This window comes from Prionailurus bengalensis, chromosome E3 (assembly GCF_016509475.1).
Source record: "Prionailurus bengalensis isolate Pbe53 chromosome E3, Fcat_Pben_1.1_paternal_pri, whole genome shotgun sequence".
Taxonomy (NCBI): Eukaryota; Metazoa; Chordata; class Mammalia; order Carnivora; family Felidae; genus Prionailurus; species Prionailurus bengalensis.
The window spans coordinates 7,055,108-7,079,437 of record NC_057357.1 but is presented as its reverse complement, the minus strand read 5'-3'; the positions used below and the strand labels follow the sequence as shown (position 1 = coordinate 7,079,437).

Below are 24,330 nucleotides of genomic sequence, written 5' to 3'. Positions count from 1 at the left end.
CCAGGTCTGTGATTGCTTTTTTATTCCATGTTTTTGAAGCAGTTCATGACCAGCACCGTGCTTTGGGAACATTTGTTTTTCACAATAAATGAAAGCATTTCTTTAAGAAAAAGGCACATGTTCCTTCAATAGGTAAGAAAAGCTTCCCGCCCCGCCCCTCCCCTCTGGATGGAGCAGTCCCCATGGGGACCCAAACTGGTACCCTAGAAACGTTCAGCAAAGCAACCCTTAGCCTCCCTGACCCCCTCCCCCCAGCAGTTGAGATGAGGGCAACATATTTCTCACAGGTCATTTGATCTTGAGGTCCTTTAAGGCTGATTCCAAACTCTGGAAGGAGACAAGCAGGACAGGCTAGTTCTCAGTGGTCCTGCCACACGCCACCCGCAGGGACCTTACCCTCCCCTGTCCCAGCCCTAAAGGGAGGTGCCGGAGAGGGTGTCCCTCATCACCCTTCGTCCCAAAGGAGTGCCCTTCTGTAAGAATGAAGGGGGCTCTCCAGTGGGGAGGGGGAGGAAGGGGCACGGTGGGACAGGCCTCACCTTCACGTCCCAGATGCTCATGCCGCCATCCATGCCCGTGGTGCAGAACTGGGAGCACTTGGCCTTTCCTCCGGTGAGCACCGAGATCTGGCTGTAAAGAAGACGAGGGCTTGATGGGTCCCAGCCTGTGGCCACACTGGACTCCAGCCTGCCTGCCCTCCAGGAGCTCCCACCCTTCTGGGGCAGCGGCTTGCAGAGAGCCCCGGGGGTGGGCTGTGAGGGGTCACAGAGAACGGGGTTCGTGAGTCTGCTTTGAGGAGGAGCAGGCGTGTTCATAGAGCCGAGGGAAGCCTAGGCGAGCGGAACGGGACATGCAAAGGCCTGGGCAGGGCCTGCGTCACACGTGTGTGGGGAGTGTGCAGCGTGGCAGGACTGTAACTGGACGGGGAGAAACCAAAACGCAGGGCTGGGAAGATATGCAGGGCTAGTTCTGACAAGCCCTGAAAGGGGACATGAGTTTAGTCTGAAAAGGACACCGGACCCAGTGGCTACTGGAGGGTTTAAGCGGCCACACTTCTCTCTGGTTTGCTGTGGAGTGGACACCTGTGGCTGGCAGGATTTGGGAGCCGCGGACCGTCTCTCGCTCCCCTCATTCCTCAAGGAGGCACAGCCTCGGGGCTGGTCACACTCTGGCCATCCCAGAGCTTCTACAACGGTCCCCACACAGCCACGTTCTAAAAGCGAGGGGCACGCTGACTGCTGTGTCCCCACCTGATGCTAGTTTTGTGCAACCGACAGGTCGCCCTGCTCCCTAAATCAGGGCCCTCACCTTGACCCTGCTGGGAGGAGAGTCCAGGTCGGCCCCACCCTCACCTCACACTGTTCTTGTGCAGCGAGTCCAGACCCGAGCCTGCGGCCGCACCGCCCTCTGAGCTCGCCTTCTTGTCCAGGTTCTGGAAGCGCTCCCGGGCCGTCAAGCCACGCTGCGAGCTTTGCTTGGGCACATCCAGCCGCCCACCGAAGCTTAGCGTCCCCGTGGCGCTGTCGTAGGTAAACAGCACCGGGAAACAGTCGTGGCCCTGCAACAGTCGTGAGGGTGCCATTGGAGCGCTGGCTGAGGGCTGGCACGGCACCCCCAATCTGAGCACGGGGATCCAAGGCCGGAGGCAAGACACGACACCGACGGGCTGGGCAGCGGGGGCCTCTGGTGGAGCCAGCGGGAAGCCAGTGCCAGCTCAGACACACAGCCGGCTGGACGGACCCCAGGTATAGAACAGGGACGGACGGTGGGGGCAAGCATCTAGGGGTGGCCCCTCCCCCAACAAGGCCAGTGGACAGTTGAGAAAGCTTGTCTGGGACGCCCCTGGAAACCTAGGGACTTTCTGCCCGAGCAGTCACACCCACTCTGGGAGACACCCCACAGCTGGGCGCTTCTGTTAGGCAAAGCAGGCCCAATCCCCCTTCCCCCCCCCCCCCCCCCCCCCCCCCGCCCCGGGACCAGAGTATATTTGCTGAGGGCTGAAAGGGGACTTGACGGATAGGTGGACAGAAGGAAGGAGGGAGGGCAGTGCGCTTCTGGATGTGTGGCTGGACCATGTGGCCGCCACTGAGTTAGGTGTGACCCTGTAATTTCCACTGGCCCGTGAGATGTAAGCTGAAACCTCAGGGTCCAGGGCGTGATTCTCCACTTCCTTATTCTTCCTCCAAGGTGGGGGGGGGGGGGGGGGGAGTGTTTTGGAGACAAAGCGTCCACCTGCACAGAGCAGGGCCCCTCACAACGCCCACACTGTGTTACGTCATAGCAACTGGGGTGCTGTTACTGCGGTGTAACCGACCCATTCTGACCACAGATTGACGGCTGGCTGGAGCTGGGTGGGAGTGAGGAAGGAGGGAAAGAAGGTTGGGGGTGGGGGGTGGGGGGTGGGCAGTGGAGGGCTGCCTGGCCATCTCTGGGAGACCTTTTCTAAGTAGCACCGCTCCCCTCCCTGCCTCACCGCTGCCACCAGACTGTTCTCGGTGATGAAGGTCAGGGCCAGCAGCGGCAGTGTTTCAGAGGCCAGAGTTGCCACGCTGAGAGAGAGAGAGAGAGAGAGGTCAGCCACTCCGTCCCCGCCTGCTCTGTGCCTCCATTGCCCCCACTCCCCTGGCCTGTACTCACGCCATTTTCTTGTCGGCATCGGCCAGGCACACAGTGCTGTCGTGGCTGACCCAGGCCACGCGGCTGCCACTGGCTGAAAAGCAGACGCCATGCACCCAGCCACAGCTACTGCTGGACTCAAACATGAGCTCCCCAAATGGCATCTTGGAGCCCCACGGGGTGGGTGCTGGACGCTCTTCTACCTCCTTGATGTAGGCTGAGAAGATCCTGCCAGGAGAGACCAAAAGAAAAAAAACTCAGGAGACCGGGGGTCCGGGAGGGACTGACCAGGGACTCCCTGTCCCAAAGTGGCCTGCTGAGGTCAGTGCCCAGCTAGAGGCTGGTGGATACCACAGCCAGCTTTTCACGCCCCGCATCTTCACGCTTGGATGAGTCTGGCCTCAGTGCCCTCCTGTGCAAGGGAGTGAATCCCGGCTTTGCATCCTGTAACTCCCAGGGCCCTCGGGCCCTCATCTAAGGACTGACCACGCACGGCTGACACGGTCCCCAGGGGGTGTCCTGGTCCCCATCACGCTGGCCCCTACACTTCACAGCCAGCCTCGTGGATGCCCCTCCTCCCTGCCCTGCTTTCCCAGGGCCAACACAGGGGTCCGCCCGACAGGTCAAGGTGCCAGCAAACCAGCTCCCCACCCACCAACGGAGCCTCATCAGGACGTTCTGTGTGTGTCGGGGGCCTCCAAAAGGGCCTCCGGTGCCTGCTGCAGCCTTGTTTCCCAGGCGCCAGGCCATCTGCCTGAAGCTGGGAGCCAGGGGCCTCGGGAGACTTGGGGGCGCTGGGCCCAGAAGTGAAAAACCGCCAGGAGCAACCAGAGGCTCCATTCCAGGCCCGAGATAACGGGGCACGGGTTTGTCTAAGCTGCTCGTTGTCCTCCAGATGGAAGACAAGGAAACCGAGGGAGGGGGACTCTAACGAAGCAGAAGAGGAGGGCCCAGGAAAGACTCCTTGCTGACACAGAGAGGCAGCAAGGGACGCATCCTGCCAAGACTCTACAAGGGCTGGAGATGGGGCCCATCAACGACCCTTCTCGAAAAGCAAAACCTCTCAGATGCAGGGCTGAGGCCCCGGGTGAGCCGGCCTGCCAGCAGAGCTGGTCTGGGTCACGGGGTGCAGGGCTCCCTCCACCCTCCACTCCTAGTTCCCGTGCTGACATCCAGACCCTGCCCACTCACCGGCACTTGAAGTCACAGGAGCCTGCGGCCAGGAGCACGTTGTTGGGGTGCCAGTCCAGGCTGAGGACCGTGGAGCGGATGGGCTTCTTGATGTGCTTGCACACCCACCTGGACAGATGGATGGAAGGGGGTCGGGACAGGCGAGCTCAGCACGCATGGCTTCTGTGCCCCAGGGACTCCACGTTCCCATGGGGCTCCACAGACCCTCTACCCCCAACCCCCCCAACCCCTGACAAGGTCCCAGGAGGGAGGGGCCTCGGTGCTGCCAGCCCACCAGCCTGCCAGGGCCCAGATCAGGCCAGTGATGTGCCAAGTGGACTCCAGGGTGGGCCCTCTATCCCGGGTTTCCTCTATCCCGGGTTTCCTCTATCCCGGGTTTAAACCCCATGACAACTCAGGGGACCTGCATGGCTCAGTCGCTTAAGCGTCCAACTTCAGCTCAGGTCACGATCTCAAGGCCCATGGGTTCGAGCTCTACAACGGGCTGCACGCTAACAGCTCAGAGCCTGAAGCCCGCTTCGGATTCTGTGTCTCCTTCTCTCTGCCCCTCCCCGACTTGTGCTGTGCCCCTCTCTCTCTCAAAAATAAACGTTAAAAATAATAATAAACTGCATGACAACCCGGGGGGCAGGCTCAGTGAGGAGTCACAGCAGCCAGCTGGCCAGGGTGCAATGTGATCTCAGGTGTCCCAGACTCCAGCTTCTCCTCTGCCCTCAGGGACCTAGGGGAAGATACTACAACGTGGCCCTGGAACATGACAGGCTGGACATCCTGGGCGAGTGACCGCCTCAGGGCCTTCCTTTGCTCATCTGTAAAGTGGGGACAACAGATGTCCAGTCCCGGGGGCTGTCGGGGAGTCCGTGCCAGCATGCATGCAGGGCTTTCCGCAAGGCCCACCGAGCAGTCGTGGTGTGGTCTGTGCCCTCATCAACGGGACGGCTGTGGAAGTGCCCCTCGCCTACGAGGCTCTACTTTGCCAGGGTCACATGAACAGTGACCTGGCATGCCATCCAGTGCTTCCTGGGACACCAGCCCTACCGCCTTTTAGTCTGCAGCCCCCAGGGTTCCTCCCAACCCACTCCCAACCCTCCCAGGCACCCACCAGTCATTTTCCTGCTCAAAATAACAGATGGAGATGACACGGGAACCACTCCCCACAGCGAACTTGTTCTCATTGGGGGCCCAGCGCACACAGCGAGCAGCCCGGTTGATCCGCAGGATGACCAGCGTGGGCTTCCACGTGCGGCCCTTCAGCGTCCACACGTAGGCGTTGCGGTCTGTGCCGCAGGTCACAATCCGGTTACTTTCGGGGGCCCAGTCGATGCCTGTGGGGCGGGGAGGAAACGCGGCTGAAGTCATCCAGCAGAGGTGGCTCTACAGCGCTGGTGGAGGAGGGGATTAAGGGACACAATCTGGAGGAAAGCTGCTCCAAGGGATACTACTAGAACTTCTTGAGAGTGTTACAGCTCTCCAAAATATCTCCAAACATGCCGGAAAGCCAAGAGACAGAAGAGAAACGGGTCCTTGGTGACTCTGAGCTGAGCTGCTGGATCAAACCTTTCCTGAAGCCCAGAAACCTCTCTGAGTTTTTCAGTAATAAGGGGCAACATGATCCCTTTTAACTTAAGCCAGTTTGAATCAGAGTTGTGTTGCTTGCAACCCAAACTAGCCTACCTAACACACTGATTGGGAGGATGGCCCTGGCTGGCCCTGCCCCATCCCCCTGCTTCCTTCCAGGAGAGTGATCCCAGTCGGTCTGACGCACCTGTCACCTGTCCATTGTGCTCCTTGAGCTCGTGCACCTTGACCCACTTGGCCCCGCTCTTCTCATAGATGTGTACCTCGTGGTTGTTGGGGCAGATGGCAATCTCTGCGGGAGGGGAGGGGAGGGGAGGGGAGGGGAGTGAGGAGGCATGCGTGCCCAAGTCCCCCCCACCCATTCCCTCATGACTCCCTTCTACCAGGAACACCCTTCGCAGGCCATCTGGGCAACACCTCGCTCTTCACTGCCTTGGCAGGGGGTTCCCTGAAACACCTTGTGACCCCTCCCTGGGGACTAGCCATCCTTCACCTGTACCCGCTACCCCCAGGCACCCCCACAGCGGTCTCATGACCTCTGGGAGTTCTCCCTTCCCCCTGCTACTGCCCTCTGCTCCCCAGCTCCAGCCCTGGGCTCCTTGCTGCTCCTGACGATGCCAGGCTCTCCTGCCTCAGGGCCTCGGCATGGCTGGCTCCCCCGCCTCCTCTGTGTCTCTGTGCACATGTCCCTTCCTCCCGGCCACCTTTTCTAAACCAGCGCCTCTGCCTCCCATGCTTTCCCCTCCTGCATGTTTTTCTTCACTGCTCATGTCACTACCTGCCACTGCGGGCTGTCTTCACCTCTCACCCCCAGCCTGGGAGCCTGAGCGGCACCTGCAGCAGGTGCGGGGCTGTGCTGTCACCTCCACCCCGCGGTGCCCACTCGCCTGCTGCCCCCCCCCCCTCCCCGAGCTCATTCATCCCCTCTTACACACTCAGGACCAGAGATGAGGAGGGGAACAGCCAGCCCCCAGAGCCCACAGGCTAGGGGGCTCCGCCCCTCCTCTGCCAGCCCACAGGCAGCGGGTACTCACGGGTGCGGTCCTTGTTCCAGGCGTGACAGCTGATGGGCTCCACGAGGAAGCTGTGGTAAGCCATGACCGCTCAGCTCCTGTGCCCGAGAGGAAGGGACCCCAAGTCAGCCCTGCGTCTGATCCCAGACCGGGCTCCCAGCCGACCCCGTGGGCAGGCAGCAGGGGCTGGCCTTCCAATGCCACTTCCTTCCCGTGGGTGGGGTGTGTTGACCTGTGCCTTGTCGGTGCTCACCACCTGCACCTGGGTTTCCTCACAGGTAGAGCGCCCCCCCCCCCCCCGGAAGGATGGGGTGGGGACGCAAGGCAGGTGGTGCCCAGCACACAGCAGGCCTTCCACACCTAGAGCTTGGCTTTCAGGAGATGGGGGGGGGGGGGCGGGGAGGTGGAGGCAGGTCTGCCCTTTCTCACCCAGAAATCCTTTCAAGGGGAGGAGGGGTGGGGCGGGACGGCCCGGAGTGGGTGGCTGGGCTGTGGGGATGAAGGCAGGTACAGAGGGCAGCTGGGTACACCCCCAGAACTGGGCCCAGCACTGACGGCACGTCCCACCTTGATAGCCCCCCCCCCGGCTCAGGCCCTGCCGCTGAGCTTCAGAGGAGCCCGCTGAGCCTGCGGCCGGGTGGGGTTACACACAGGCAGTCCTTTCGCCCCCACCCCTTCCCGCAGAGCTCTGCCCACCCCTGTTCCATTTGGCAAAGCCCTGCTCACCCTCTCTGAACCTCAATGTCCACATCTGCAAAATGGGAACAGGAATCCTGCCCCCGGAGGTGTTAAGAGGGTAAAATAAGATGATATGCCATAGCAGGTGTTCATGAAATGGCAGCTCCCGCGTGGTAACACCCAGCCATGGTCCACCCACTAGGGGTCTGTCTCCCCTGCTAGACCCGCGGCTGATCCTGGGGCACACGGGGCCTCAGGCCTTTGCACTGGCAGTTCCCTCCGCCTCCTAAGCTCCATCCCTGGGGGCCTGCGTGGGGAGCCCTCATCGCTGCCCTGTTTAAGTCTGCATCCCAACACCACCTTCTGGCGAGGCCCTCTCTGACTGCTGATTTGAAACCGTGACCACCTTCCCCTACCTCAGCACTCCCTCTTCCAGACTGAACTTTCTCCACAAAGAATCCTCGTGGAACATTCGTTACACTGGACTCACTCCCTTCACCCGTTCTCTGTCCCAGCTGGGACGGAACGAGCTTGATGGGGACAGACATTTTCCACTTGTCTTGTTCACAATTCTTTCCTTGTTTTGCTTGGCACGTAATAGTGCTCGGTAAGTATGTGAGGAACATGATTGTTTAGTCTCACTAGTGTCCAGAAGAGTAAGTTCTTTATTTAAAAAATTAAAAAGGGGCACCTGGATGCCTCAGTCAGTTAAGCATCTGACTTCGGCTCAGGTCATGATCTCACGGTTTATGAGTTCGAGCCCTGTGTTGGGCTCTGTGCTGGCAGTTTGGAGCCTGGAGCCTGCTTCAGATTCCGTGTCTCCCTCTCTCTCTGCCCCTCACCTACTCGTGCTCTGAGTCCGTCTCTCAAAAATAAATAAACATTAAAAAAATTTTTTAAATTAAAAAATGGGTGCCTGGCCGGCTCAATTGATTAAGCGTCCAGCTCTTGGATTTCAGCTCAGGTCACGACCTCATGGCTCGTGGGTTCAAGCCCCACATCAGGCTCTGCACTGACAGCATGGAGCCTGCTTGGGATTCTCTCTCTGCCCCTCCCCTGCTTGCACGTGCTCTCTCTCAAAATAAATAAACAGTAAAAAAAATTTTTTTTAAACACTACCACCCAACATTTCCTGAATGCTCCTTACTTGCCAGCTCTAAACAGTCCAGGTATTTTTTTTTTTTAATACCAGTATAATTAACACACAATGTTAGTTTCAGGCGTATAATATAGTGACTCAACCATTCTGTGTATCACTCGGCACTCAGCAAGGTGAGTTTTACGGTTGGTCCCCTTCACCTATTTCATACCCCTCCCGGACCCCAGGCGCTCTCGACTTTTGTGCTTAGATGCCACAGCCCCAGATGACAGATGTAGAGGCCGAGGTCCAACAACCGGAAGCTACCTGCCCAGTCACACAGGTGTCTGGTGTCACCAGGAACTTGGCTACCTCCCCCACCAGACCGGCAGCTCTTGTGTCCCAGGGACTGGGCTGAAGAAAGGCTTCTCCCCAGCTCTGGGCCTGAGCCCTGAAAACCCAGGAAACTAGCGGGCGCCTAGCCGGCCCCTCACAAGATGGGCCACCTGTTCGGGCGGAGCTTACCCAGGTGGCAGGCCAGGAGGCCCTGCTGGAAGGCACAGCACTGAGCTCGGGCTCAGGCACAGGAGAAGGACGAGCTGCATGTAGCCCACCGTCCAGCTGAGAAATCTGGGGCTCAGTGACCAGCTGGCCCGAGGTGGCCCCACGCATCCTGCCAGGCCCGGCTTCCTGACCCCCCAGCAACTCTTGCCCAGCCCAGATGCAACACCTGTTTTCATTTATTGCAGGAAGCTCTGGAAGGTTCTGGGGCAGCCCAGATCACACAGACAGACACAGGCATGTACAGGACAGGGACATGCCTGGAGCGGGGCACCAGGCTGGTCCTCAGCACTGCGGAGAGAGCGGACACACCTGCAGCCACTCCAGTCACACACACTCATGCGTGCTCAGCCCTGAGCGCGCGCGCGCGCGCGCACACACACACACACACACACACAAGCACACTGTGCTCACACGTGTCCAGACATACACACGCACACAAGCACACTGCTCCCACCATGGCTACTTCCCCAGCCTCTCCTTATAAAGCCTCTTTGTGGAAGGCAAAGGCCCCGGAAATGGCTCTTTGGGGGGGCCCCCAGCTCGGGTCAGCAGGCCTGATGGGGATTTCCCCTGGCACTTCCGGAGCCTCGGGGCTGGGTCAGCTCTGGCATCCAGCTTGGCTGGGGCACTTCATCGCTGTCCACACCACAGATGACAAGACTAAGAAGTGGGAGCTCCAGGCCTACTGGAACATTATACTGTGCTCATCTGCCCACCCCCATTTCCCACGGTCACCAGTGGGGCCGAGATCAGGCAGAGGCCCACTTTCACACCCCAGCTGGGCTCTCGTGGCCTCAGAACTCCAGCTGAGGCCAACCACCCCTACCCCTTCAGCCCCCGGTGGCCCAGGAGGAAGCCCTGTGGCTACAGCCCTGGGGGGGTGGGGGTGGTCTCTGGGTCCTAGACTTGAGCCTGGACCTCATTAGCAGAACACAACTTCCCAGCTCCAGCTGTCCCCGACTGTGTGGCCGGGGGTCTCCGCTCCTTGCAGGGTCTTGCTAAGAGTGGCTAGACACATGGGTCAGGCTGTAGAAAGCCCATCCTAGCGAGGTGCTCCAGAGTCCCAGGCTGTGAAGATGGAGAGGCTGGGTGTGCTGAGACAGCAGCTTCCATAACTAGTGAATAACGCAGCCAAGAGGACCTGGGGAGCCCTGACCGTTGTTTCCTGAGACCCAAAGGTTCTCAAGTGGGAGAGGAAGGGGCTGATAAAGATGGCTACAGGCACAGTGGGACAGGCAGGGGCGGGAGGTTCAGACCACATCTATCAGCCAATCACACTTTAGCATGAATTCATTCAGAAATACTCATAGTACACTGAATCAACACCTTAAAGGGGGTAGAGGGTAGGGAAGGGGATGGGAGAGAAGGTGCATTTTCTTCTTTTCATCACTTTTTCATAACTTCTGCAAAGCAACTAAAGCCAGCAGGGCCTCAGCAATGACTCCCAACCCCCACGTTTCAAATGAGGAAGTGGTCATCCAGAGGGGGGAGTAGGTATCTGGCCACTGTGGCCTTGGGGGCTGTATCCTCCTAGAGGAGAATCACTGGATTGTTCCCTGTGGTCAGAAGCAGTGAAGCAGCCTTCACACCAGGCCACCCTGCCGCGGGGAGCTTGGGCTGCATTACTCCCAGGAAAACCTCCACAGGGGTTGGGGGAGGGGGGCACCCACTCCCAGCCAGCCACCCTGAGGAAAATGCAACTAGGGCTACTTGGCCCAAGTGGGCGGACAAGGTGGTGCTTCAGCAGTGGCTCCTGGTAGAGACCAAGGCAGGCTGGGGCCGTGGTCTCCGGAACACCCACCCACTTGTCACTGCAGCCCTGCGAGCCAGCACCATGGGCCCATTTAACTGTTGGGGACAGAGAGAGGAAGGAGCCCAGAGGTCCGTGTGCAGGACTCTGGCTCTGATTAACCCAGAAACAGAGGCTGGGGGAGTGTGGGCCAGACCCTGAGTCTCCCCCGGCTGGCTCCCCTCTGCCAGCCTGAAACCAGGGTCTCAGTGTTCCCAAAAGCACTTCCCCTGCGTCCTTCCAGCACACCGTGAATGCGCAGTATGAATGGACTGGAGATCCCCCAGGGCTAGGGGTGGGAGAGCACAGGGAAGAGGGGTGAGGACTGGGAGCGGGGAGTTGGGTCTCCAAAGTAGGGTATGGGTCCCCCTGCACGGGGTTCCAGAGACGCACTGGGGTAGGGACGTAAGCTCCATAGGGGCGGGGTATGTGTTTGTTCACCGATGTATCCAGCATCAGTTAGAGTGCCTGGCACATAGTAGGTGCTCAATAAATATCTCTTGAATGTGACTGAATGAATCCCATCCTTTTCTTCAGGAGATAGGTTATAAGGAATGAATATGCTTCATTATTTCAGTGGCATGTGTATGCAATTTATAAGTATTTACCGGGGAGTACGTGCTCAGGTTTTTTTTTTTTTCCTGATTAGGGCCGACAATCAAGAAAGCCTGGAAACCTGAAATCAAGAAGGTCCTCTCTGAGGATGTGGGAAGAACTCAGCTCCTCCCCAAAGCAAAGCAAGGCAGGTAAAGCCTTGGGCCGGGCTGCCTTCCTTACTCTCTCCATGGATACCCTCAGTTTATACTTCCTTCACCTCTGTATCAGAAAAGCCTGGGGCTGAACAAGGCGTTGGCAGTAGGTTTCTTATTGCTTCAGCTTCTCTGAATCCAGAGAATGGTTCGGCCGCATTCGAGGCTAAACCAGGCAGGAGCTGTCTGGAGCAGGATCTTGGCCCTACGGGCACTCAGGGAAGTCCCCACCCAGCTCAGACGCTCCAGGGAGCCGCGAGCAAGCCATTTTGCACACGTGCTAAGCAGTTACTCAGCTTCCTGTTGTGTATGGAACAGCCCTTGCCACCCCAAACAGACCAGCCTGTCTCTCCTCCCCAACTCTGCTCCTGAAGTCTTACAAACCAGGCAAAAATCAAGAAGCATAAATGAAAACAATCATAGAAAGGCACCATAAATCTTGATGAAACAACCCAAACAGAAACAAAATCCAAAAACACATAAAACTCAATGTGGGCAGGGTTGTGGAGAAATGCTCATTTGTTGCTAAGTTGTTCAACCTTTCTGAGGGGCAGCAACTGTAGGAACAAAGAACAGGAACAGGAACTGAAAAATAACACACTTCGCTGGCATAAATTCATTTTGGTGCTAAGCAAATAGCCACTGGTTTTTTTTTTTTTAAAGCAAACACGCCCATAATAACCCCCTTTAGAATGGTGGAAGGGGTGGAAAAACCCAAAGACTACAAATATGTAACGACTTGTGACACTAACATGTTAGGATACCATTTAACTATTTGAAAAGACCTATGTGGATTACGCACAAAGACACACGTAAACTAACTTTCCTGGCATCTTTAAGTGCCCAGTATTTACCCAAGACTTTGACGTACATTCTCTTTTACTTCCTAAAACAAGCCTGAGAAGTTATTTTGATGTTTGTTTTTTTAAACCTTCATTTTGTACAGGAGGAAACAGACTCAGACAAAAGCCACGATTTGCTCGAAGCCACACAGCTCCTCAGCGTCAGTTTGGGATTCTGACCCCAAATCTAGGAGGTTGGCATCATCTGGACACTGATAAGTGTGGGCAGGCCTTATCCTGGCAGTGGCAACAATAAATAAGAGAATCCTCACCCTGCGTGTGCCTGGCACGTTGCCAAGTGCCTTCCACACGTTATCCCATGCAAGCCTCACAACTTGAAAGGCCCCCATTTTACAGATGGGGAAGGTTGCGGCCCAGAGAAGTTAGGCGGCTTGCTGAGATCATGGGCCAGGGAAGGAATCTGGCACCCTCACCCGGGTCCCTGTGGCCTCACGGGGAATGCGCGCGCGCGTAACCACTGGGCGGCATTGCCTGCCCCGCGCGGAGAGTCTGGGGCCAGCCTGGAAGAACCCGGGGAGCGCCTCCGGCTCCGTCCCGTGCTCGGCGGGCTCCGGGGCTTCCTGCCAGTCTTCACAGTGTTACAGTCACCGCCCTGGACGGCCTGTCTGCCCTCCCCGCCGCCGGCGAAGGAGGGGCCGCTCGATCCCGCATTCGGGACCCCCTCCCGGTACGGATCGCGGACCCGGCCCCAGGGGCCGGGGGCGGGCTGGGGGCCGGGGAGGTGGCCCGGGGGAGTAGGGCGGGGAGGGAGGGAGGGACAAGGTGGGCGGGGGCGCCAGCTCATTTCCCGGCCGGAGCAACCCGGAAGGCTGGAGAATGGAGGGGAAGTGACTGGGCGTGGGGCCCTCGCGGCCCGAAATAACGGGGGACACCTCGGGGCAGAGTCAGGGAGGGGCGGCCGGGGCAGGGGGAACGGGGGGCAGGGGGAACGGGGGGCCAGGGCCGCCCCGAGGGCGCCAGGGGCAGGGAGCCCTGCATTTCCCTCACCCGGAGGAGAACACCATCCGCTGGTCCCCTCACCTCCAGGCGACCCCACACACCTGGAGAGGCCCCCTCCCCGCGCCCCCACACCTGCGGTCGCCCCGTAACCCTCCCCACCCGCGTGCAACTCCCCGTCCCCTCTCCTCCGAGCGCCCTCTCCCCTCCCGACGGCCCCCAGCCCGCTCACCTCGGGGCGCCCCGGCCGCGGACTCTGGGCAGTCGACGCGCCGAACCGGCTCTGGGCCCCGCGCCGCGCCGCAGCCACTTCCTCGTGGGCGGGGGGCGGGGCCTCCCGGCCTCAGCCCCGCGGGGACGGGGGCGGCGACCAGGGTGGCGGCCGAGAGATCCCAGGCCCCGCCCACCCATCCGGGGTGGGGGCCGCACCGAGCCAGGGCGCCCTGAAATCGTCCGCGACCGCCCCTCACTACTTTATGCGTGGGGAAACTGAGGCTCGGAGAGAGGCGCACAGCCCGAGCGGCAGCTGGGCGGGAAGCCGGGAGCTGGGCGGGGAGCGCACGTCCCCACCGCCGCGAGAGCGTCCTCTCCATCCTTCCTCTGTGAGCCGATGCCCACAGGGCGCAAAAAGTGCAAGCCCGGAAGCGGGTGTAGTCGGAAGCGAGGCCCTCCCGGCGCTCTCGGCAAAATGCGCCCCCGGGCGGGGGTGCGGGTCGGCCTCTCGCAGCGACCGTGGCTGGCCCAGCTGGGTCCCTCAGCGGAGTTCTTGCCCTTGAGTCCGCTGCAGCCCTCCTCTCGCCCCTAAGTTACCTGGTGGCCTCGCAGCCACCTGAATTTGGGTTTGGGGCCAAGGGGTCCCCAGGGGTTTTTCCATCCCCAGCCTCTGCCTCATCGGTGCAGATGTGGCCCGGTGGCTGCGCAGATGCGGGAGACCCCGGTGAAAACCTTGTTGCGCCCTCGCAGTCGGTCAGGCCCCTCCCTCGGGGCCCTCTCTCCCAGTGCCAGGCAGGCGGCGGGCGGCAGATGGGGTGCGGGGTCTTCCGGGCTCCCGGAGGTCTGGGGGCTTTAACGCCTGCCGTTCTTTCCGCCTAGAACGTTTTTCCCGCCCTGTCCCCACCTGGCCAACTCCGGTTTGTCCTGCAGGACGTGTCTCTTAGGCCACTGTGTCCACAGCCCGCTCCCCATCAGGGGTGTCCGCTCTCTACTGGACTCCCAGCTCCTGTACACCGAACTCTGCCCTCTGCCGGGCCGTTGGGAGGACTCCATGGATCCAAACACGGAGCACTTCCTGCCGTGAGCGCCTGGAGCTGAGCAAACTTAACTCCAGAGGTTTGTAGGACCCGCAGCCCCGGCTCTGAGGAGACACTGAGGGGCTGTTACCAGCCCTCCCGTCTGGCTGTGGCCAATCCCAGAGATGGCTTCTGTCTGCACAGATAAAAAGTTTCAGATGGTCTGTAGCGGCACCCCCTTCTTGTGGGGACAAGAGCAGCTTAAGAGCACCGAGGCAACATCTGTTCCATCCCTGGCTTCTAGATGCCCAGGGAACGACCCCAGGTGGGGCTGACCCCCATCTCCGTCACCCGCCTGAGTGCTCTAACCCGGTCGGGCTCCGGCTGTCCCCTGTCCTGAGCTCATGACCTAAGACTGGCAGGGGCAAAGCAAGGCCCGCAGCTTTGGAGTATGGAGGAGGGAAAGGAAGACCCTTCGGGGTGAGCCGCGTGAACCTGAACCTGAAAGTGGAGCAGCTGCAAGGAAAGATGACGACATAGGTAGAGCTCAGGTGGAGAAAATCCCAGAGAGATGGTCAGCCTCTGACTGGTCAGCTTGAGCCCAACCTGCTTCCAGAGGTTTCGGACAGGTGAGCCAAGGAATCGATTTTACTATTTAAGCTGGTTTCCATCGAGACTTTGTTACCGGTTGCTAAAAGCATCCTGACAAATGTGAACACCTGAGGACTCTCTCCTCCTGTGTAAACTGAGCTTGTCAACTTAGTGGGAGCAGAAACCGGGGCGCCTGGGTGGCACAGTCGTTTAAATGTCCAGCTCGGGGATTTGTTCAGGGTGTGATCTCACGGCTCAGGGGTTCGGGCTCTGCGCTGACAGTGAGGAGCCTGCTTGGGATTCTCTCCCTCTCTGCCCCTCCCGCGTGCGTTGGCTGTCTCAAAATTGCAGGAATTAATGATTGCAACAAGTTAACTTGTTGTTAACGCCAACAAGTGGCGTTAGAAAATGGAGTTTCCAGTAAATGGTGCTTCTTGCTGTGCCTCAGTCTCTGAATCTATGAAGAGGCTGACTCATGATAAGTGCTGCAACCCCCTCACAGGCCTGCAGCCACTGTGGGAAGACCCGACCACATCACACACTGGGAAGCCATGGGAGGGGTTATGTGAAACCGCTCCCTTCTGGGATCAAAGTTCTTCAAGCCTTAAGTGAGGTTCTCCTGAGCGAGGGGGACCTGGGGCGGAAGGCTTCACCCGGAGTTCTAGGAACACCTCACAGAGCTTGTTTCTTGCTGGAAACTGCTTGCCCCGTCCCCCGGGGCTGCACTCCCCCTTCTCAGGTTTCCAAGAAATGCAGCTTGGAGGAAGGCAGTCATCCCCAGGTCATCGAGGTTCTTTCCGGCTTTCTGTTCCACCTCTTTGCTGCCTCCTGGTCACAAGAGGGCAGCCAAGCTCCAGGTGTCTGGACTCCGGAAGTGGTGGGCTGGCTCAGGCAGCGGGGAGACCAGGGAGGAAGATCTGTCCCAGAAGCACCCAGTCTGAGCTCCTAATCTTAGCATGTGCCCACCCCCAATTGGGGACCACGGGTCTCTGTCCCTGAGATCAAAGGACTGCCACCCGATCCCCATGAGGAGGAACCGGAGAAACCCTTGTGTCTTCTTTCTCAGCCTAGGAGGACAGATGTCCACCACGCAGAGGCCCAGAACACGCTTCGCATTCCACGTGCCAGGACCCCGATGGGGGCAGCACCTGTTGAACACCCCCTGCCAAGTCACGTGGTTTTGTATCAGTTCAGCTGGAAACTCCAACAAAACCCCACAAGGTACAAGTTGGAAAGGTCCCCTCCCGTCACTTTCAGTGACCTGACCCCGCCCCTGAGCTTGGTCACTAGGCATCTAAACTCCCGGCCCAAGCCCAGCAGGGGGCGTGCTTAGCGGTTACCACCAGGGCTTTGGCCAGCTTGCCGGTGTTCCAATGTGGGCCGTCACAACCCTCTCTGGCCTGGATTTGTCACCTTTCAATGTTCCATAGGGGCACCTGGGTGGCTCAGTGGGTTAAGCGTCCAACTCTCGATTTTGGCTCAGGTCACGATCCCACGGCTGTGACACTGAGCCCCACGTTGGACTCCATGCTTTGAGCAGAGATTCTTGGGATTCGCTCTCTCTGCTCCTCCCCCCACTCACACTCTCTCGAAATAAACAAGTAAACATTAAAAATAAATAAATACAATGTGGCTATACCAGTTCCAACCCTATAGGGTTGCTATGAGTAGTTAATGCCTATTGACTGCTTGTGCTGGTGCCTGGTCCAGGATTCTCACCGTAGTGCAGCAAAGGTGTGGCTACAGCACCCTTCCTGGGACCCTGAGGGGACTGACATTACAGTGGTGCCTTTCAAACTTTTTTTTTAGTTTATTTTTTGAGAGGGAGAGAGAACATGTGCAAGTGGGGGAAGGACAGACAGAGGGGGAGAGAGAGAATCCCTAGCAGGTTCCACACAGTCAGCACAGAGCCCGACGTGGGGCTCAAACACACGAACTGTGAGATCATGACCTGAACCCGAAATCAAGAGTCGGAAACTTAACCGACTGAACCACCCAGGTGCCCCTCGAGTTTTTTCTGATCACGACCCACAGTGATATATACTATGACCTAGTACACGCCCCCACGTATATCTGAAACCTAGGTATCGTGACACACGCAAAATATTTTCTCTGGGTTCAATTTTTCAAATGCCAGTTGTGACCTACTAAATTGATTTTTACAGCCATTGATGGGCTCTGACCCTCAATTTGAAACACTGCTCTAGACCATACTTCCTTCCTTTTTCTGAACGGACCTCGTCTATTAGTTTCCTGTCACTGCAGGAGCAACCTGCCACAAATAGGGTGGCTGAAAACGCAAACATGTTCTCTTACGTTTCTGGAGGTCAGAGTCTCCTGTCTCAGCAGGCAGCGTGGCGTTCCTTCCAGAGGCTCCAGGGGAGACCTGGTTTCCTGGTCTTTGCCAGCTTCCAGAGGCTGCGGGCGTTCCTTGGCTCCGTGGCCCAGCGGCTCTCTAACCTGTGGCCACATCTCTGACTCACCTGCCTGCCTCCCTCTCGTAAGGATCCCTGGGATACCGGGCCCAGCTGGATAATCCAGGATCCTCTTCCTGACTTGAGCTCTTAATTATATCTGCAAAGTTCACAAGTTCCAGGGATTAGGACATGGACATCTTGGGGGGGGGGGCATTATTCTACCTACTGCACCCGGTTTCTAATTATACATGCATAAACAAGCAACCTAACCTCATAATTGATATACTGATCCACACGGGACTTGAGTCCACGTGGGGTCGCTCGTGCCTCAGCCACACTGCAGGCACCTGGGAAACCCTGGCCCTTCACACCATTGCCTCCAGAGTGGGGCACACGTGGCTTCGGGGCCAAACTGAAGACTCATGCCTAAGCAATTAACCTGGGTTCTGAGGCAGACTTCGGATTTTCTCAGAATACTCTGCAAATAACTATTAAATTTTTCTTCACGTAGCAAGAGCCTTCATATGTGGTTCCCATTCTACCCCACTGTTAATAAGGGTCTGCGGGGCTATTATGGCGTCAGTGCAAAGCCTAAAAGCAAACCTCAGCTTTACTAACAGGAATTACCAATTCCTGTTTTTACTGCCATTTTACAGGTGAGGAGACTGAGGCTCAGAGAGGTTAACTGTATGGCTCAAGATCACACAACCTGGCAGAACTATAACCTGCCATCAGAGCCCAAAGGCTTGAATCAAAGGGCTTTGGCAGTCACCCAGAGGCTCTCCAGATGTGTAATAATTGTGGCCCCAGGCATGGCCTGAGTCTCGGAGCTAGTGAGAGGAAGAGGGGTGCATAGTATATAGCCCCCAGCACTGCAGGGCTGTGGGTTTCTGGCTGTCCTCACTGGGATGGGCCTTCCTCCCTGGGGGAAGACATGGCCCAAGTTATAAAACAAACAAACAAACAAACAAACAAACAAACAAAAAACCCACTCTGGCTAAATTACTGGAGGCAAAGTTAGAAATGTTTCTCCGTTGCTGTTGTTTCTCTCGTGGAATACATTTCTCTAAAAACCTCTGGGCCTGTTGGCCAAACCATGTGATTTAATTAAACTAAAAGACTTTTAGCTAATTCCTGTTTAGGGGCTACTTCTGTCTCTCCTCTGGGACAACAGCCTGTGCACTGGTGCAAACACATTTATACAAGCGGTCCCTGCCACCAGCGGTCCAGAGAGGAGGCCACAGCAAATACCTCCGCCGCAGAGATCCCCTCCTAGAGGGGAGTATCGTTCCCAGGAGTCACCGAAGGGCAAAATTACTCAAGAGGGTATCATGATGTCCTCTGAGAAGCATGGTTACCAGTGTCCTAAAACTAGAGCTGTCTTCAAATCACTGGGAAGCAAGGTGACCAAAGTAACGCCATTTTGGTTTTAGGTTGACCCTTAACCTAAAAGTCAGCAGATCATAGTCAAAATATCTGACTCATGGAAGACTGCAAGACTCCACTCCTTCTGGCAGTAAAAGCCACAAAGCTAAACATTTTTTTTTTTAAGTTTACTTATTTGAGAGAGAGTATGTGCATGTGCGGGGAAGAGGAAAAAGAATTCCAAGCAGGCTCCTGGCTGTCCGTGCACAGTTCAATGTGGGGATCGATCTCACAAGCCATGAGATCATGACTGGAGCTGGACACTTAACTGACTGAACCACCCAGGAGCCCTTTTTGAGAGAGAGGGAGCTTGCGTGTGCACACGCATGCATGGCAGAGAGAGGGAGAGAGAATCCCAAGTAGGCTCCATGCTGTCAGCGCAGAGCCTGACATGGGGCTCGATCTCACAAACTGTGAGATCATGACCTGAGCCGAAATCAGGTGTTGGATGCTTAACTGATTGGGCCTCCCTGGACATTGCTAAAAATTGCTCCCTGTGGGTAATTCTGCAACCCTAAGACAATGGAAAAACTACCCAATGTAAAGGATAAACCCAAAGTTAAACCCTTTCTGTACAATTAGCTAATTTTTAAAACCTTATAAAACCTTTTGTTAGGGGCACCTGGGTGACTCAGTCGGTTGAGCATCTGACTCTTGACTTCCACTTGGGTCATGATTCCCTAGTGTCATTGGGTCAAGCCCTGCGTCGGGCTCTGCACTCAGTGTGAGCCTGCTTAAGGTTCTCCCTCCCTCCCTCCCTCCCTCCCTCCTCCCTCTCTCTCTGCCCGGCTTGTGCTCTCATACAATTAAAATAAAGCAACTTAGGGGCACCTGGATGGCGCAGTCGGTTAAGCGTCCGACTTCAGCCAGGTCACGATCTCGCGGTCCGTGAGTTCGAGCCCCGCATCAGGCTCTGGGCTGATGGCTCAGAGCCTGGAGCCTGTTTCCGATTCTGTGTCTCCCTCTCTCTCTGCCCCTCCCCCGTTCATGCTCTGTCTCTCTCTGTCCCAAAAATAAATAAACGTTGAAAAAAAAAAAAAGAAAAAATAAATAAAGCAACTTAGAATTTAAGATTTTACCCTAAGGGGCGCCTGGGTGGCTCAGGGGCATCCGACTTTGGCTCAGGTCATAATCTCACGGTTTGTGAGTTCAAGCCCCACGTCAGGCTCTGTGCTGACCGCTCGGAGCCTGGAGCCTGCTTCAGATTCTGTGCCTCCCTCTCTCTCTGCCCCAACCCACTCACATTCTATCTCTGTCTCTCTCAAAAATAAATAAACATTAAAAAAAAAATTAAAAAAAAAAAACACCTGGTTATAAAGATTTTACCCTAAAAATTAAATAGTTTAATGAAGAATTTGTCCATAGTTTTCTACTAAAAGTAGTTATAACGAAACAAAACCAAAAACACATTCAGTATTTTTATTTAACTGTTTAGCAGACAATTTACATATCTCCCCACCCTTTCCTTTAAGTTAGTGTGACAATTTTCCATAATAAACTACTTCAAGAGAAGCTTTGGTCAAGAATGGAATGAAATAGCAAAAAACAAAAAACAAAAAACCCAAATCATTGCTGCTTTTTTAAAAAAAACCAACACTTTCACCAATTATATTCAAACAAAAACACACAAACAATATTTGCGCGATACGTGTCTTCAGTGTTTCCTTGCGGCTGGCTCTCCTCACCACCATGCAAACGGCGGGCCGTGTCAGCACACTTTGTCACTTTTGTCAGTTTGTCATGCTGGATCTGGGAGGCTCACGCAGCTTCACATTATCCGGAGACCCTGGATAGAAGACTCCAAGGTCTTGAAAATGGCAGGAAGAACACCAAAGGTTACTGAGGACTGTGGGTCCTGGAGTCTTCCCCCTGACCACCCTCTCCTCCCTGACCTACCTCCAACAACCCTCCTGCCCTGTGCCCCCCAAATCTGGCCCCGCCCACCTGTGAGACATGCTCTCCCAGCACTGGGCCCCCCACCGGCCCTTTCCAGCCATGTGCTCCCCTGTCCCCATGGCTCCAAGCCGCAGGATCTGGAAGCGCTCCCACCTGCATGTTTCCTCCCTGTGCCATTGGCCCATAGTGATGAGGGCCAATATGTGCATGTTCTTTGCCTCCTCCTACGTCATAGGCCACATAGCAGCCAGCCAGGTGCACAACACACAGCAGGTGCTCAAAGGCAGACGGACCAAGGGGAAACTACCCTGGGACCTGCTAGCTTAGAGGGGTCAAAGAATAAAGTGTAGAGTGTAACTGCCCAGGGAGCTAATTTCACAGCCCTGATGCCCAGGATGGAAAGTGCAGGAAGACAAAAAGGTGGGAGGGTGGGGAGAGACTTTGAGTAAGACACTTTGTTTCTCCCAAATATTCTGGAGGCTATTCCATATTATGTATTTCACCCAAGGAGCGGGGGCGGGGGGACACCGAACACGGTGGAAATGCACAGGCAGTAGCAAAACTCTGTGAACGTTAACTTGTTTTGGAGGTTAACCACTGAGAGATTAAATTTACAGGGCTGCACACAGGGGCCAGCCTCTCCTACTCCTGCTCCTCCTCTCTGGTTCCTCATCTTGTCCACCATCTGCCCAATCGCCAAGCCAGAGTGTGAGGGTCCCCCTGCTTGTTCCTCAGTGTCACAATGCCCTTCCATTTGGCCTCTGAAATCTCCCTCCAATGCAGAAGTTCTGGGTCACAGCCCCTGCCACAGCTGGAGATCATCTCCTCACTGGATCACGGGACTCCCCAGCCTCTGCCCAGGCCGCCCACGCCTTACTCTCTGGTGCTTTGCTGTCTGGCTCTGGACCAGCTCCTGGGTGTCTGCAGACAAAGCCCAGCTCCCTCTCTCTGACCACGCCACAGGCCCTTCTAGTTCCCTCTGGTGCTTCTGTAGGACCCACATCACAGTGCAAACCACCGGAGGTGCCTCCAACCAGAACGTGCTCTGAGCTCGGCTGGTCTGCACCTGCGGCTCCTACTTGCCCCGCGCCCCCGCGTGCCCTGAAATCCCACCGCACCTGGAGATACAGCTCAGCCCATCCCTTCCCTGCAGCGCTGGCAGTTTATGTGCCCCCCGAATTCCTCGGTGTAGAAACACGGGCACTGGCCGCTCTTCTGCGGATCCACCTAACCCCCACCCCCTCTGCCACACGAACCCCTCTCACCTCGGTGTCCTCAGTGCCTAGTACGAGGCCTGGCACCCAGCAGACACTTAGCAAACGTTTACTAGATTAATGGGTGTAAACCACAAAAATGTATCTATAAAGACACTGGTGCCCAACACAGGGCCAGCTACAAAAACAGCACTGGATTTTTTCCTCCACGGATAAATGGACATCTAGAAGGATGTACCCCAAAAGTCACTGAGAAAGTCTGGTTTTCTTCCAATGGCTTTCAAGTCTTAAGGTTTTTTGTTTTTGTTTTTTTGTTTTTTAAAGTAACCTCTACACCCGATGTAGGGGTCGAACTCACAACCCCAAGACCAAGAGTCACACGCTCCACTGACTGGGCCAGCCAGGTGCCCTGACTTTGGTTTTAAAGACGACTACAGTCTCCTGTTCTACATTTCTGATGTGCACTGGATTTGACATTTTGTTCCAAGAAATGAGAAACATTCTGGTCACAGGAAGAATTTCACACAAACAAGATTTCTTTTGAAAAGCAGAAAATACCTTGAAATCCCAAATTGTCATGGCTCCATCGATGCCAGTAGTGCAAAATTTGCGACAATCTTGTTTGTCCACTTCATAAATAGACACTTGACTGAAAAGAAGGAAAAACAAGAGAGACTGTAAGATATGTGGTGGGAGTGAGTCCCAACCTTCCTAACAGTGTAAGGGCATTTTAAGGAAATGGAATTCCCAACCGCAAAATATTAAGTTGTCCATCAAGATTAGGCTGCGGCAATCTGCCTCAGAAAACATTCAAGTGCACCTCGTTACCAGACATCCAGAAAAGTCAAGACTGAAAAGAGAGAAAAGGTAAGAAGCTGTATTAATTACAGTGACGCAGAGAAGCAGGACGAGCCAGGCACACAGCATGCAAACTGCCAGGGAGCAGAGTGTGGGCAGGACCACAGCAATGACGGAGATGGAAACAATTAAAAACAAAACAAAAACAAACTAGAGGCAGGATAAAGCATGACTGAAATCCAACTGGCTCCAAACAGAAACTCCCAAATCACCCTCCAAGACAACCAGGGCCTGTAAGCCAAGAGCTCTCCCTGCTCTCCCTGCATTTGAAACTAATCACTGCAAACATGAGCAACACTCAGACACCCTGCAGGATTCCAAGCAAGCAAAGTAGAGGAAGAGATTAATGCAGCAACTTGTCTTGGCCTAATTATCTGAAAAACTTTCAAGAAAATCAATTCCACAGCTCAGACAATATTTTTCTTTTTCCTCTGAAACGTCTAGAACATTCTGTCTGGGGAAGGAGATGGCAAAACGGTGCACACGGCCAGTTTCTGTACAGCCTGTAAGCTAAGAATAGCTTACGATTTAAATGGTGACAAAAAAATGAAGACTATTACTTCACGATGTGAAAATTATGCGGAAATTCAAACTTCTGTGTCCATAAAAGTTGTACTGAAACACATCCACGCTCATTTAGATACATACTGCCAATGCCTGCCTGTGTGCCACAACAGATGTGCATAGCTGACAGAGCCTCTATACCTTCTCAGGACCTAAAATATCTACCCTCTGGTCCCTTACAGAAAAAGTCTGCCGATCCTTTTTGCTTAAGGGCAAAGAGGATTTAATATCTGCAAATAAAAGGAGCCTTGCCAATCTCCAAGGGTCTTTTTACTTGAAAGTCTCAAAAGATGCAATGAGTTGTTTCCTTCCTGATACATAGTTTGCAGAGAAGCTTCAGAGAAATTCATAAGAAATAGTTTTGAAACTCATTCAAGACAAAGAACCTGAAGTGTGGAGAAAAGTTCTGTTAGGCCTCCAAGATATTAATTTTTTTACTTTTTTTTCTTAACATTTATTCATTTTTGAGAGACACAGTGCAAGTGGGGCTGGGGCAGAGAGAGAGAGGGAGACACAGAATCCGAAGCAGGTTCCAGGCTCTGAGCTGTCAGCACAGAGCCTGATGTGGGACTCAGACTCACGAACTGTAAGATCATGACCTGAGCCAGTCGAACACTTAACCAACTGAGCCACCCATGCGCCCCTCAAGTTATTATTTTTCAAGAGAGTGCAGATATTTTCAGCCTATTTTAAGTCCAGCAGCCCTTTCCATTGAACATGATCACAAGCACAAGGTGCATTTAATAATTCTCTCAAAGAGAAAGTCTAGACCTTTCTGTTCTTCTTCCCACCATCATCACCACAATGAAAATCTCTCAACACAAAAGGTCTAATCAAAAAGAGAGAGTTCTGTGGTACCTAACTCTGACCACAGTCATTTAAAATATCAAGAGCAAACTACACTTCTCTAGAGTTAAAACAAACAAACAAAAAATCAAACCTTTTGGATAAAACACAGTTCACATACACCTGATGAACACTTAAGTCAAGAAACTCCTTGGTTTTACCATATGGTATCAAATAATTCTGTTTCTTTCATTAAATCATCTTCTTACTGGTGTGTGTGACTAGAAACCCACGG

At 55.3% G+C, this 24,330-nt stretch overlaps 2 protein-coding genes across 3 annotated transcripts in view; both read right to left on the bottom strand.

The window, feature by feature from the left end:
- Positions 1-14,287, bottom strand: ARPC1B (actin related protein 2/3 complex subunit 1B). 2 transcript variants are annotated; one of them, XM_043561207.1, is made up of 10 exons: positions 14,173-14,287; positions 6,420-6,496; positions 5,573-5,677; positions 4,910-5,132; positions 3,808-3,915; positions 2,638-2,844; positions 2,474-2,549; positions 1,353-1,558; positions 540-630; positions 1-327 (listed from the first exon to the last, which is right to left on the bottom strand). In XM_043561207.1, the coding sequence occupies exons 2-10, from the start codon at positions 6,481-6,483 to the stop codon at positions 289-291; spliced, it is 1,119 nt and encodes a 372-aa protein (XP_043417142.1). In that variant the 5' UTR covers positions 6,484-6,496; positions 14,173-14,287; the 3' UTR covers positions 1-288. The 2 variants fall into 2 exon arrangements, with proteins under 2 accessions (XP_043417142.1, XP_043417140.1); XM_043561205.1 differs by having other exon boundaries at positions 13,288-14,256.
- Positions 14,288-20,122: 5,835 nt separating this feature from the next.
- ARPC1A (actin related protein 2/3 complex subunit 1A) overlaps positions 20,123-24,330 on the bottom strand; it is a 28,923-nt gene continuing 24,715 nt past the window's right edge. Inside the window, exons 9-10 of the mRNA XM_043559684.1 lie at positions 22,386-22,476; positions 20,123-20,524 (exon numbers count right to left, since the gene is read on the bottom strand). Of these exons, the coding sequence (XP_043415619.1) occupies positions 20,486-20,524; positions 22,386-22,476 (130 nt within the window). The 3' untranslated portion in view covers positions 20,123-20,485. The remainder of the gene's footprint in view (positions 20,525-22,385; positions 22,477-24,330) is intronic.

Bases quoted from the DNA above. Each gene is read 5' to 3' on its own strand.
- ARPC1B (XM_043561207.1), bottom strand. From the start codon at position 6,483: ATGGCTTACCACAGCTTCCTCGTGGAGCCCATCAGCTGTCACGCCTGG. The intron at 3,916-4,909 runs GTGGGTGCCTGG...CCATCTGTCCAG, and splicing joins TTTGAGCAGGAAAATGACTG to GTGGGTGTGCAAGCACATCA. The intron at 631-1,352 runs GTGAGGGTGGGG...TCTTCTTTACAG, and splicing joins CTGCACAAGAACAGTGTGAG to CCAGATCTCGGTGCTCACCG.